General features: G+C 51.8%; 1 protein-coding gene across 4 annotated transcripts in view; it reads left to right on the forward strand.

The window, feature by feature from the left end:
• Positions 1–13,867, forward strand: part of GAD1 (glutamate decarboxylase 1) — a 53,392-nt gene that overhangs the window by 29,339 nt on the left and 10,186 nt on the right. For all 4 annotated transcript variants that reach the window (XM_078609163.1, XM_078609160.1, XM_078609162.1 and 1 more), the window contains exons 4-8: positions 4,811–5,020; positions 5,257–5,499; positions 8,610–8,700; positions 11,857–11,969; positions 12,647–12,762. In XM_078609163.1, coding sequence (XP_078465289.1) covers positions 4,811–5,020; positions 5,257–5,499; positions 8,610–8,700; positions 11,857–11,969; positions 12,647–12,762 — 773 coding nt within the window. The remainder of the gene's footprint in view (positions 1–4,810; positions 5,021–5,256; positions 5,500–8,609; positions 8,701–11,856; positions 11,970–12,646; positions 12,763–13,867) is intronic.

Consider the following 13,867-nt stretch of genomic DNA (forward strand, 5'->3'; position numbering starts at 1 on the left):
GAGTCGTCGTATTAATCACTGCGCGCGGCTCGTTCACGAGAAATGTTTTATGTACAGAATTGTTAGTGCAGGCATCCGACGCCACCGTCGGCCACGAGCAGCTGCGCTTTATCCACTGCTTGATGATGGAATTGGAATCCTTTCCAGCCCCTGCAATGCTGCGATGTATTGCACACCTCAACTCGGAACGACTTTTCCCTCCTTCGGCTGCACTCCATCGTAAGGCTTGACCGTCGAGCATAGTGTCCTGACCAAACCCAGTCTTGTTGCTGAACAGTCGGAACCATGTCTCTAAATTGCATTGGGTGGGTGCATGGTACAGATAAAGATGCCAATTTAATGAAACCTCCGGAGTAGTTCTCATTGAGGTCGTCTTCCAGGACCATTCGCTGGCACAAGGGATGTGCGCTGCTGCTCGCTTCTTGAATTGAAAATGTCTTCATCTCATGACATGGTGCTGACGGCACATTTGAAATAAAAATAAATCTAAATTCTGTGTGCGTAATACATGTGAAGACATTATTCACTGCTGTGTTGGCAGTGATGCAACAAGCATAATTTAACGAAACCATTCCCAACGTGTTCATCAATGACACTCTGGCCTGAAAATGAAAAGTGTATAATAGGCGACGTTTTGGAAAATGACCCGTCTTCATGTCGCATGTAAGTTTGACTCCGTATATAATGCCAACCGATGTTTGCTAATGAAGAAAGGTCATCGCCCGTAAGGTTGCCTCCTAATTAATTTTCCGGTTTTTGAAGGGTCACGGTGTGATTGACGAATGCGTCGATGTTTTGTTGTCAAATTGTGAGATTAATTTGACTTCCGATGTTTTTAAAGGCACACTCTGTATTGACCATCTTTTGCTTAATCAACGTTGCTTTGTGCACGCTAAAAAAAATATTGTGTTTTAACATGACCATCACCTTTTTTAAAAAGGTAATTGGCCCGTCCGCATTAAGTAAAAGTGAACCGATTACGACCCGAGAGGAATACTGACGTCTGGGGTTAGAAGGAGCGTGATATACAAGGTGCTTAAAAACACATTCCTGCTGCGGAGGGAGCTGGTAGGAACGTTGGGTTGCTCGGTCAATGGCCAGGGTCAACGGCGGCGTGGTGTATTCCGCAAATATGGCCGACTGTGAGGGCGGGCACAAGCCGGCGTGAGTAGGTGTAACGTTGAGTTTTATAAGGGCACCACGGGTGACCAGCCCCACCCCTCCCATTTTTGGATGCACGACGGACGGACGGACACAATAATCCCCTGTGGGCTGGTGGAACCAGGAGGTCCCTACCAGTAAAAGTGAGCGCTTTTGAGAATTTGCAACAACAGCACAAGAAGTCTACCTCCCAGACTCCAGAGACCACCTGGAGAAGATTCCAGGCACGTGACAATGATGGCGAACAAGTGGAGACTCTTTGACTTTTGAAGCTATTAACATACATTTGTTATCATGTTACAGTGTATTATCCGTTCTTTTTCCACTTTAAAAACGATAGTCCCATGTAAGTGTTAAAAAAAATTTGAAGCAACCTGTGTTTAGCTCGGAAAGCCTTTAATAAGGTCCCACTAGAATGTGCAATTTAACCAAGTACTGCAATCGATTCACGATTATCGGTTGGTATCATAGGCCTTGACCAGGTTAAAGCAGATGTGTAGGTCTTGTAGGAAATTCCCTACACCTCTGCTGTAGCAGACGGACAGAGAATATGGCTTCTGAGCAGAACCGCCCTGCTATGAACCACATTGGAGCTCTGCAAGCCTCTTTGCGTGCCTGGTAAGGCAATGTTGAATTATCCTTGCCAGCACTTTTCCCGTCACACCTGAGGAGAGGGAGATGCACCTGCAGTTGTCACAGTCTGTGCGGTCCCCCTTCTCAAAGAGGGAGGCCACCAGGGCATCCTTCCAATCCTGCGGAAAATCGTCCTGTGGCCCAGACAGTTGCGATGATGTCATGTAGGACAGTCTGCACACAGACGGCCACCCTCCCTCAACATTTCGCTTGGGAGATCATCTCTGCCCGGTGCCTTTCCTTGTCTCAGACTCTGGATCGCCGCTCGTAATTCCTCCAAAGATGGCACCCTCGGTCATCCACTCGGAAGGGGTGTTTACTTCTGCCAATATTTGAGGCACCGCAGCCACAGCAGGGTCATGTCCCCCACCTTTTGCTCACCCACTCACTCACCCACCCGCTCACCCACTCCCCTGCTCGCAGGGGCTTGAGCGTTCGTTCCCCGCTTAAGTGACTGCTCCACTCTACCCAGCGCCGCTCCCTCTCTTCCCCTCTCATCGCCTCCCTCTCCTCTCTCTCCTCCTTCCTCCTCTCCTTCCTCGTCCTCGTCGTGTTTGTGTTTTTGTATTTCGCTGTAAGCACCGCACACGCCGCACGTCTGTCTTTGCTTAAGCCGTTACGTTGAGGCGTGTTATGACCAGTCCAGCCGACCATGTAATGATGTTACGGGGGGCTGCCTGTGTGTGTGTGTGCGCGCGCGCATGCATCTCCATGTGTGTAAATGGGTGTGTGTGTACGTGTGTGTGTGTGTGTGCATTGTGTCTGGGGGTACATGTGCGTGCATCTGCACGTGTGTCAGTGTGCGTGCATCTGCACGTGTGTCAGTGTGCGTGCATCTGCACGTGTGTCAGTGTGCGTGCATCTGCACGTGTGTCAGTGTGCGTGCATCTGCACGTGTGTCAGTGTGCGTGCATCTGCACGTGTGTCAGTGTGCGTGCATCTGCACGTGTGTCAGTGTGCGTGCATCTGCACGTGTGTCAGTGTGCGTGCATCTGCACGTGTGTCAGTGTGCGTGCATCTGCTTGTTTTTTGTGGGCATGTAGTGGGTAGCGGTTAGCGTAGAGCGCTACAAACCCAGCGACCCGAGTTCGAATCCTGCTGAGGGTCAACACCAGTGACGATTATCTGAACCGGTCCTAGACCTCCCTTAGGTCGGCTCAGCCTTAAATGAGTGCCTGGTGCGGTGCGTAAAAACATCGCCACTGGGGAGACAAAGGCGGCCGGGCGTGGTGCTGGCCCACCCATCCCCTCGATGTGCCGTTTTGGTCTTCGTAGGTGCTCGCTAACAGCACTTGCCCCAAAAATCTGTTAAGGCTACACTGTAGGTCTTTGTCTTTTTTTTTTGTACTCGCGTGGTCGTGTGCGGCTGTGTAGTATCTGTCGTGGTGTGTGCGCGTCGTCATGTTAACGTGATCGTGCGTTGCGTGTGTGCGGCATACGGGCATTCGTGTGTGTGGTTGTGTGCGAGTGTGTTCACGTGGTGGGGTGTGACGGGGAGTGACTGACGGAACGAGCTCTCTAATTACAAACGGCCGTGTTGCCGCCGACCTGAAAGCATTAGTCCCCTCCACTGCCCGATTAGTGCGCCTAATATGCTCGCCGTGACGGATACATATCGGCTGCGGGCCGTTGCGAAGTGAGTTGCCTTTGACGCGAGGCCGTATGAATATAAAATCACCCCACCCCCTTCCTTTGAAAGCGTCCTACATATGAGCACATCTTAATGTGTACTCGTCGCAGACGGAGCGCTGGAGGAGGAAATACGATGACAATTATTTAAACATATACGGGCATCGGCCTTAATCTATCCACTGCTGGATGACGACTTCCCCAAGCTGCGTGCTATCTCTCGCAGCCTTGTCTATCTTCGACACGCAAGTTGATGTAATCTCTCTCGGATATTATGTCTTGTTTATATTGAGGGCAAATGTTATTTTTTTTTACAAACTGCAAAGGGAAGTGTAATTTGCCCGTGGCGCTAAACGCAAGTGACCTAAAAAAGAATGTCACCTGCCGAGGCAATAATCCCGCCGTTATTTTAGATTTTAGCGTCGCTCTGTTTTACAAAAACGGCAACATTATTAGCAGCGGTCTTGTCACGAGCGGCTACGCGAAATCGATTTTCCTATCGGCCACACGACCATCTGCAGCCAGATGCGTTTCCGCCAATGTATTTGTCTTTCTCGCCTTAAACTCCCGTTGACTGGAGGCTGTAGGAGCGCAAGGCTATTGAATTATACAATAAACAAGCGGCCCTCGGAGGATGTGTCCAACATGCGAGCCAAGGGGGAAGGCCTGAAGCTAATCGTGGCTGTGAGGGGGCATTTGCTTCGCTTGCGTTTCAACAGTGGGGGGGGGGGGACCAGGTATAAAAACGTGCAACAGTTCTGAGACCTGGCCGAAGGTGATGTGGTATATCATCGCTGTTTACCCGACGAAGAAGGAACTCTTAAATGTAATTTGTCTCCCCCCTCCCCCACCACCCCGCAGTTTTTATTCCAACTTTACTTTTGGCATCGTGCCATGGGACGAATCGACGATTCCGAAATCTCTCGGAGCAGTGCAGCGCCGCGTGGCAATGGCCTGCGGATGGCGGTAACCACAGAGCTGCTTTCCAGTTGGCGCCGGGGGGGGGGGGCTTCCTCTTTGCCCTCCTCCCCTGGGTGCCCCACAGGAATTTTTGCCGCACGGAGGTCAAAACCAAAAGTGTGTTGTTGTTTTTTTTTATTTTCGAGCCTGAAATGTTAATCAAATCGAGTTCAAACCAATACAGTATTACTGTCATGGCTATTTTAGGGGCAGTTATTGGTTACCGGGCTGAACCCACCAACCTCCCTACACTGGAGAAACCCAATTTAATCGCCGTGCGGCTGAAACCCCGGATTCAAAATCTCCACACCGCAGCTTCGTCGCGTGTCCGTTTTGCGAGCCGTGCGCGTAAACAGCGAGTCGGGGGGCAGGGGGGGGTCGGCCGGTCGTCTTTGATGGGCGCCTGTTGTGCCGGCGTGGTCCGCAGGGTTCCTGCAGCGAGGGGTGTTGGACGAACGCGGCTCTGGCGGCGTGCCGGGCTCGCTCGGGAGCCAGCAGAGCCAGCAGCAGGCTGGCGGGGGTCGGCTCGGCGGCGCGGACGGCACCGCCGGCTGCAAGGGAGACGGCGCCGAGATGGACGGCGACCCCAGGGTTCACCGCCGCGCAGAGGTCAACTTCTCTAACCTGTACGCGCGAGGTGAGTGCCCAGACGGATGGGATGGGATGGGATGGTTGGGTGGACGGAGGCAAGGATAGAGAGATCGACGAGGAGGGGAGGATGGATCATCATCGTCACGATGATCAATTCTTCCGTCCGTAATCGTGACAATGATGACGATGACAAATGAGGAAAATGATGACAAAGAATGGCATTGTCGCCGTCACGGGCAACAATGATGACGGTGACGACAACGATTATTACGATCACCCCAGACCTGCTGCCGGCCAAGAACGGCGAGGAGGCGACGGTGCAGTTCCTGCTGGAGCTGATGGACATCCTGCTGAGCTACATCCGCAAGACGTTCGACCGCTCCACCAAGATCCTGGACTTCCACCACCCGCACCAGCTGCTGGAGGGCCTCGAGGGCTTCAACCTGGAGCTGTCGGACTCCCCCGAGTCGCTCGAGCAGATCCTGGTGGACTGTCGAGACACGCTCAAGTACGGCGTGCGCACAGGTCGGTCGCTCGCCCATTAACGCGCCCACTTTGCTTGACAGCCCACCGACTTGATTACTCGTTCAGAGTTCAGAATCTGTGTTTTTATCCTGGAGAAATCCGATGGGTTATGAAGCTAGTTTGTTACGGACGTCCACTCGAGGCGGGTTTCAAGGTTGCAACAGCCGAACGACACAAACAACGATAGGAGTGCAAAGTATAGGAAATGTAAGCAAATCGCGAAAATTAAATGCAGAAAATAGATGAAGTATCCAGGTTCAAATTACATAAGTACACCAATTCCCAATCTTGTGCAAGGCAGCAAAAAAAGACAGTCCCAGACCACACCAAGACAACAACAGTCCCTCCAAAATGAGTTGGTCCCATCCATTAATCTGCCCTTATGCTCACACTCGCCAACTTAAGGTTGAAAGTTTTGACGCCGTGAGCCCTGTCCCACGTTGAAGGGAACTTCAGTTTGAGGTCGTGCTGCTGTCGGGGACTGACTTGGCTGAAAGGAAGCCAGATAAATTGATCAATGGGGTTGCCCAAACCTTTGGAAGATCCGAAACGTGCTCGCCCTGGCGACCAGATGCCCGTCGGTAATTCAATAATTCTGAAGACAAAAACTCGCGTGCCGGAAAGCGTCGCGTGACGCACGATTATTCCTAACTTGTTCATGATGGATTTTATTCAGCCGATCAATCGGGTGTGTATTTTATTTGCTACACGGAGAGAGTCCCGTTTATTTATCCGGCTAGTTGTCTTGTCCTACATATATATATATTCTATAGCAGAGCCTCATTCCAAGGGGCTTTACATAAATTATAAAAATTGTACGTAAGATGATAGTGGGTTGAGATTCCGTCTCGCCCACCCCGGCGGGCCCAGAGCTTCGCTCTTCGCGATGCGTGGCGGAGAAACCCCTGTGGGCGGACGCCTCGAACTGGGTCGAGCCCCCCCCCCCCCCCCCTGTACCGTGCTGCTAGCCAATGGCACAATGACAGCTCGAGGGGGGCATGTCGTCAAAGCAAGCCCTGGGCCCAACGAGTCCACCAATGCGACCTCCAATTCGTCTGACTCTCACACACAAGACAAAGATCCCACCCCGCCCCCCCTCCCGCATAGCCTGTACAGGCTGTTGGGGCAAGTGCTGTTAGCAGTGCTGGATAATTATATCGTAGAAGCAAAAGTTGCTACATATGCTATGGGCCCCACACTTTCATGGGCCCCGCATTTTCAAGGACCCTGCACTAAATGCTTTCAAGCGATCTAATCCGGTTTAGTGAATCTGCACTTGCTCTATTACTATAGTACTATACTACCTTCAACTTTTATGAACGACTGGGTGTTTAAGGTTAGCTATTTGTCGTATTATCTGGCTGTATAGCAAATGAAAAAATACAATTACTTTACTATGCAAGTTAAAAATGTGTCTTTTAATATTTGTGTATTTCTTTTAATTTAGGGCCCCTTTATAATACATGCTACAGGCCCCGCACTAGTTTAATCTGGCACTGGCTGTTGGCGAGCACCTATGAAGGATGGCACGGCACACGAGGGGTTGGGTGGTCAGCACCACACCTGACTGCCTTTGTCTCCACAGTGGCGATGTTTACACACCGCACCAGGCACTTGTTTGAGGCTAAGTCGACCTAGGGGAGGCCCTGGACCAGTTCAGATATTCGTCACTGGCGTTGGCTGTGAGCGAGAATCGAACTCGTGTCACCGGATTCGTAGCGCAGCGCACGGACTGCTACAATACCTCCACCACCACACTCGCGCGTGCGTTCGCTTGTGTTTTTTGTGCCCTTGGCAAGCCGATTCGCTAAGAATGGACCATCCTACCAAGGAGGATGATGATGATGCTGCCGTGCTGATGATAATGCTCACAATGAAGCTCGGACTGCTGATGCTAATGATGCCAATACTTCATTTGCCATTGCCGCTGATGATGATGATGATACAAAGAGCTGTTGCTCTAACTCAAGCTGTTGCAGCTGATACGGTTCTTTTAGCTGCTGCTGCTGCTTAGGCTAAAAGGTGGTGGTGGTGATGATGATGGTGGCTATCATAATGATCATTGTGATGGGTCTTTACAAATCTCACTGGCTGGGATGTGAACTCATCATGTCGTGGCGCGGGGGAGGGGGTGGTCGCCCTGCCTATGGAGCCGAATCAAGGGCGGGGGGCGGGGGGGGGGCAGGTTACGTGCGATTCTAAATGGAGATGGGGGGCTGACGGCTATAAACGCTTGGGGTTATAATTGCCCTCTCCTAATTGCCGCTGCAGATGTCCGCTATTGGGGCCGTGTTTTTGTTCGACTGCCGTGGTGGGAGGGTTATCTGGCACCAGGGGGGTGGGGGGGGGGCGAGTAAAGTGTCACAGTGACACCTTCAGCCCGCCCCACTAGAATGCAAAACCAAAGACGACAGAGACCCCCCCCCCCCCCCGTGCAGCCTTTAACAGACTGCTGGGGCAAGTGCTGTTAGCGAGGTAGCACCCTAATGAAGGCACGGCGGGGTGGGTGGCCAACACCACGCCCGGCCGCCTTTGTCTCCCCGGCGGCAATGTTTACACACTGCACCACGTGCACCCTAACGCACGCACTCGCACACGCAAGCGATCTTTTCCAAGCCCGCTTATAGCAATGCAATTAACTGGCAAAATGTGTACAGGCAAGGGAGTCTCTCTTTAGTTATGGCTCCTGGTTCAATGCAAAACTATACAATACCCACCGCAAAATAATCATTAGCGGCATTTCGAAGAATATAACAGTAATACTTGCTGAAACATGTAATTCCCAGAAGGCAGTGTGTGGACAATAGGTTTTGTAACAAAAAATAAATGTATACGTGGAGAGACCGATTATTTATCGGAAGTTTCTACTTATTGTATTTAGCATAACATTGTCCATGTATGACGCTAACGGTTGCTTCATGTTTGCGTCGATGTTTACAATTTATAAATGTGTGCGGAGACGGAGCGAGGGGAACCGGCAGCTCTTGTGCGGCGTGGGGCTCGGTGGAGAGTTGCTGCCACGGGGGGAGGGCGGGGGATTATCTTCATCCAGCAGTGGATGGATAACGCCCGGCGATGATGGCTTGTATTGTACGTGTCGTGTGTTCCAGGTCACCCACGGTTTTTCAACCAACTGTCTTGTGGCCTGGACATCATTGGATTGGCGGGGGAGTGGCTCACCTCGACAGCCAACACCAACATGTAAATACCCACTTGTGTTTGTGTGTGTGTGTTTGTGTGTGTTTGTGTGTGTTTGTGTTTGTGTGTGTGTGTGTGTGTTTGTGTGTGTGTGTGTGTGTGTTTGTGTGTGTTTGTGTGTGTTTGTGTGTGTGTGTGTTTGTGTGTGTTTGTGTGTGTGTGTTTGTGTGTGTGTACGTATAGACCCTTGTCAACCTACTGTTGGATGAGCGCCTCAACCACGGCGTGGCGTTTGTCGCCTGCACAGCGCCCCCCACCAACCTTTGTTTCCCTCTACCACCCCCCCTACCCAATGCTGTTGTTTGCACGCCACACCGGGTACAGCTCTCGCTTAAGGCCGAGTCAACCTCGTGGGGAAATCCACAACCGTTTATGATGACACTTTTTCCCGTCGTTAAAATATTCGCCACTCTTATTAAGTCGTGAGCGGGAATCAAACTCTGGAGGCCGAGTTTGTGGCGATGCGCGCCGACCGCTGCACCACCGCTCCCCTCCTACGCGCTCTCGCAACGCACGGTAAACCTCGCACTCGCCGCGTCACATCGGCCGCGATGCCGAAAGCCCCCTTCGTCGCTGCAGGCAAAGGGCTTTGAATTTAAAATCCCTCTTCGTTCAATTTGCTGGAGCGTGAACGTGTATCAATTAGGCGTTTCATCTCTGGTGGGGTGGGCGGTGTAGGCGGAATGGGTGTGAGGGGGTCATGTGATGGTCTGGGTCGGCCTAACTCCATCAGCAGCAGCAGCAGCACTAACACCACCAAAATCATTATGATCAGCAGCAGTATCATTGACAACACCATCGAAATCATCATCGGCAGTAGCAACAGTAGCAGCATCACTAACACCATCGTCAAAATCATCTAAATTCATCACGGTCAATCCACTGCTGGATTAAAGCCCCCCCCCCCCCCCCCCCCCCACAAATTGTGATGCCAAAAGAATCGGCATCACAATTTCTGTGTTTTGTTTTCCCCCCAAGAAATCAAAATAAGCGCACGTCTCGCGGTAGCAGAGCGGAGTGCGCGCGACGCTTGGCTACGGCCAGGGGGGGGGGGGGAGAAAGAGGGGGGGGGGGGAGAAAGAGGGGGGGGGGGGAAAGAGAGAGGGGGGGGTTGTTAAAAAAAACAACCTCCCACAAGCGCTGGGGCGAAGTTTAATGGAGACGAGCGGCAACATTGCTACCGCCCCGGAGGATGACCGATCCTCCTCCTGCTCCTCGTTATCGGGGCTTGATGGGTGGAAACGCGATCGGCTCTGATGTGGCGGCGACTCCAGCCCCCGGTAGTGACGAGGCGGTGGCGGCCGAGCGCTCGAGATCACCCCCCACACACCCCCCCCCCCACATCCCTCCCTCTCCTCCGTCAGCTCCGTGAGAGCAAGGAGAGCGGAATCGTGAAAGATCGTGAGCGATGGAGTTGGAGGAATCCGGGTTGGGCTCGTGGCTCCGAGCACCGATCTGAGTGCCGCTGAGAGATTTCGTTCTATTCCCGAGGGGTGGGGAGGAGGGGGGATCTAGCCGCCCGTGATTTTTAGCCGGGTTTTCAGTCTCAGCGTGGCGAGGGAATTGTGGCGGTCTCAGCCCGGTCACTGATGACTGCACAAAAAAAGAGAGAAGCCCTCCCCCCCCCAATCGTTACATTCTTGGCACGTTGGACTGTAATCCCGAGGTCGTCGGTGCGGCAGTTGAAACGTTGATGCAAGTTTCTTAAATTCTCCCCCCCCCTCCTCCCTCCAATAGGTCCCTGTGTGTGGTGGGGTAAAGTGTGGGCACCTCAATTTTTTCAAAGATGTCGAGTGATAATGGAAGAGTAGGCCCAACACCCTCCATTGGGGGGGTGCTCTAGGATTCTGTCTTGTGTAGGCCCCCTTCCTACCACCAGTGGCGTGGTAAGGCAATTGCAGGGCTTCACCTTTGCATTTTCCCTAATGCAGTGCAGAACATTGGATGATTTGTCTTCATTGTGTTCTTGCCGAATGGGAGGCCGAGTAATTACAGTGAGCAGGGTTATGCATCCGTGGATGTTGAGTGTGAGATTCACTGGTTACTGCCCTAGTAGTTCTACTTGGCCTCAATGAGTAGCTGGTGCGGTGTGTGTGTGGAAACAAAGGCGGCCAGGCGTGGTGCTGGCCACCCACCCCCTCGTGCGCTGTGCCGGCTGCCATCGGTGCTACTCGCTTAACAGCACTTGCCCCGAACAGTCTGTTAAAGGCTACACGGGGGATATTTGACTGCCATCGTGACATCTGGTGGATTCTCATCAAGTCAATTTCAAAGATTAAAACAAATCAGATAGCTCGTTGTCTTTGAGAATTCGCCTTTTGGTGAGAGTAAATGATGCCACGGTTGTTGGGTATTCGCCGCTGTGCTGCTGTGCACAGCTCGCGGATGCGCGTTGTTTTGGCACGATGTCCGACGTTTCACTCCGCGTGCCCGGGAGCTCCTCGAGGATGTGATTTTGTAACGCCATGCTGGCGGGGGCGGCGGCTGCTGCTGGTACCACGCCTCGAGTGAACGGAGGCGTTCGTAAGGCGACGGTCATGTTGTGAATCGGTGTGTTTTGTCACCGGAACGTGACGCCCACATCCTCCACACGCATGAAAAATATATCCTGCACGGTGTCCATGCCACAGCCTATGCGATATTCCCACCCCCCCCCCCCCCCCCGAAAGCGTCACCCTGGGGTGGTTTGAACCACCGCCAGAACTGGAAGAGAACTCCACCTCATCAACCCATATAGAACCATCGTTTCATCCAATACAGAGCCCTCTTCTCATCCAATGTAAACTCATTGACCCATATAATAGTGCCCTAGTGAAAAAAAGCATCTTGGTGTAACTATGGCAAGCCTGTGTTCTGTGACGAATGTTAATGCATTTCAATGGGTCTTCGCCAAATAACTGTAAATTGGAAGTAATTTCCCGAGTAACATGAAAAGGTAATTGTAGTAATTTCCTGGTAGATGTTTGGTCTATTATTGTGTCTGTGTTGTGTGTGCACGCATTGAATGTATTGTGGCACAGTGGTGTAAACATCAGTACCGGGGAGACAAAGGCGGCCGAGCATGGTGCTTGGTCACCATGCTCCATAGGTGCTTTATAACAGCACTTGCCTCAACAGTCTGTTAAGGCTATTTGGGGGGGGGGACCTTTGTCTTTGTAGGTTCACCTATGAGATCGCGCCCGTGTTCGTCCTCATGGAGAAAATCACGCTGAAGAAAATGCGCGAGATCATCGGCTGGCCCAACGGCGATGGCGATGGCGTCTTCTCTCCAGGTCGGCACCCCCCCCCCCTCTTCCTCCATCTCATCTCCCTCGCGTGTTTCTATGTTACATTTCTTTCGCACCGTACATAGCCAGACATGCTATTTGGGAGGTGCAGGGGAAGGATGACGAACTAAACACAAAAAGGAGTTTTTAAGAAGTAAATTTTAAAAGTGCACAGCTCCCAGGTGGCTTCCTTTTTTAGTTTCGGAAGGCAGAGCGTTCCAGACGGCCCCAGAAAAGGTGATGAAGCCTCTCCTTAGAGTTCCTTTTCCTCGCACCAGCCTCGCTGCCTTCAGTGCTTCCGAGGGCCCCATGGCGAGTGGCAAACAGGATCAACGTGGGGGGGGGGGCGAGGGTCGTCGGTATGTTAGTCTCCAGCCTGTCCCCTCTCTTGTTCTTCCTCCTCCCCAGCCGGTCAGCCTGCACGGTCCACTCCGCCTTCACCGTCGTAGGTCAGGGGAGTAGTCCGGGTGTCTTCTTCGATTCCTGTTCACCGCTACCGGTCCTTGAGTACCTGGTGCGATTGTGTAAACATCGGCACTAGGGAGACAAAGGCGGCCGGGCGTGGTGTTGGCCACCCAACCCCCCCTCGTGTGCTGTGCCACTCTTCGTAGGTAATCGCTAACGGCACTTGCCCCTACAGTCCGATAAGGCTATACGGGGGATCTTTGTCTTTGTGCACACAGGGGGAGCCATCAATAACCTGTACGCCGTCATGGCCGCTCGCTACAAGTTCTTCCCGGAGGTGAAGATGAAGGGGATGGCGGCTGTCCCTCAGCTCGTGCTCTTCACCTCCGAGTGTGTGAGTGCCAGCACCGGGCATCTTTTAAATCGCATTCGACAGCATCGTCAACGGCGACGGCATAAGCGTGAGAATCTCGTCAGCCTTGGCAGCAAGCTTCGCCGCCATCGTCAATGGCACCGCAAAATAGATTTTTTAAAAAGTGGATCGCACGAGTGCAATGTTTTTTGTTGTATACCCTCCTCCACCCGACCCATGGCCGAGGTCATAAAGTTTGTCACGTGAAGAATTATGAATCGTGATATTGGTCCCGAAAGCCGACCGTGTTTTTCAAAGCTTTGCCATGGTCGACCATTGTATAAACAGAAATATTAATTCGTTGGCGGCAGCAGCTGCCTCCGCAGTAGCACCATCATCATAGACATTCACATTATCAACAGGAATATCAGCAGCAGCAGCATCTTCACAATCGCCGGCATCATCATTACGCGACGATTATCCCTAATGAGCGGCCCAGCCATCCGTATGATTTGAGCCACAGGGTACAAATACTGTTACGGCAACTTCACTTTCCTGCCCTTGAGAATCGGAACTGGAGTCTGGTTGTGAGTTTTGACCTCCCAGGGGTCAAAATGAGGCTTTAGGTTTGAGGGTTAAACTACCGCACAAGGAGGGGTTAAAATAATTTAGAGGATTGTGACCCCTTGGTTCGAATTCTAGGAGGTTAAATAAACTTTCTGGGTCCGAGCCCCAAAGACACCTTGACCTCCTGGTTGTTCCATTGGAACCTCATTTGCCAGTAAAAAATATGATAATTGGTTTTTTACCCTTTTATCTGGCAACAAAACTGACACCATTTTTACAAGGAGTCATGTTTGCATAGACCACAATACCTGCAGTTTTGTTGCCAGATAGAAGGGTAAAAAAACAATTATCATATTTTTTACTGGAAAATGAGGTTCCAATGGTGTAAATGCTAACCCCGAGCTCTCATACTCTGATGGTGCATTGTCTTTGAGTTGTGCGCCTTTTGGCGTCATCTGGTCCAACCCATGTGAGACTAGGCTCTAAGGAAAGCTGTCTCGGGTGTGGACCAATCAACTTCAAGGACAGTGCATATATTATCAGAGTTATGTTTTTTGTTTGCATTATGGCTGCAGGTATT

This window comes from Lampetra planeri, chromosome 31 (assembly GCF_965212315.1).
Source record: "Lampetra planeri chromosome 31, kcLamPlan1.2.h2, whole genome shotgun sequence".
Classification (NCBI taxonomy): domain Eukaryota; kingdom Metazoa; phylum Chordata; class Hyperoartia; order Petromyzontiformes; family Petromyzontidae; genus Lampetra; species Lampetra planeri.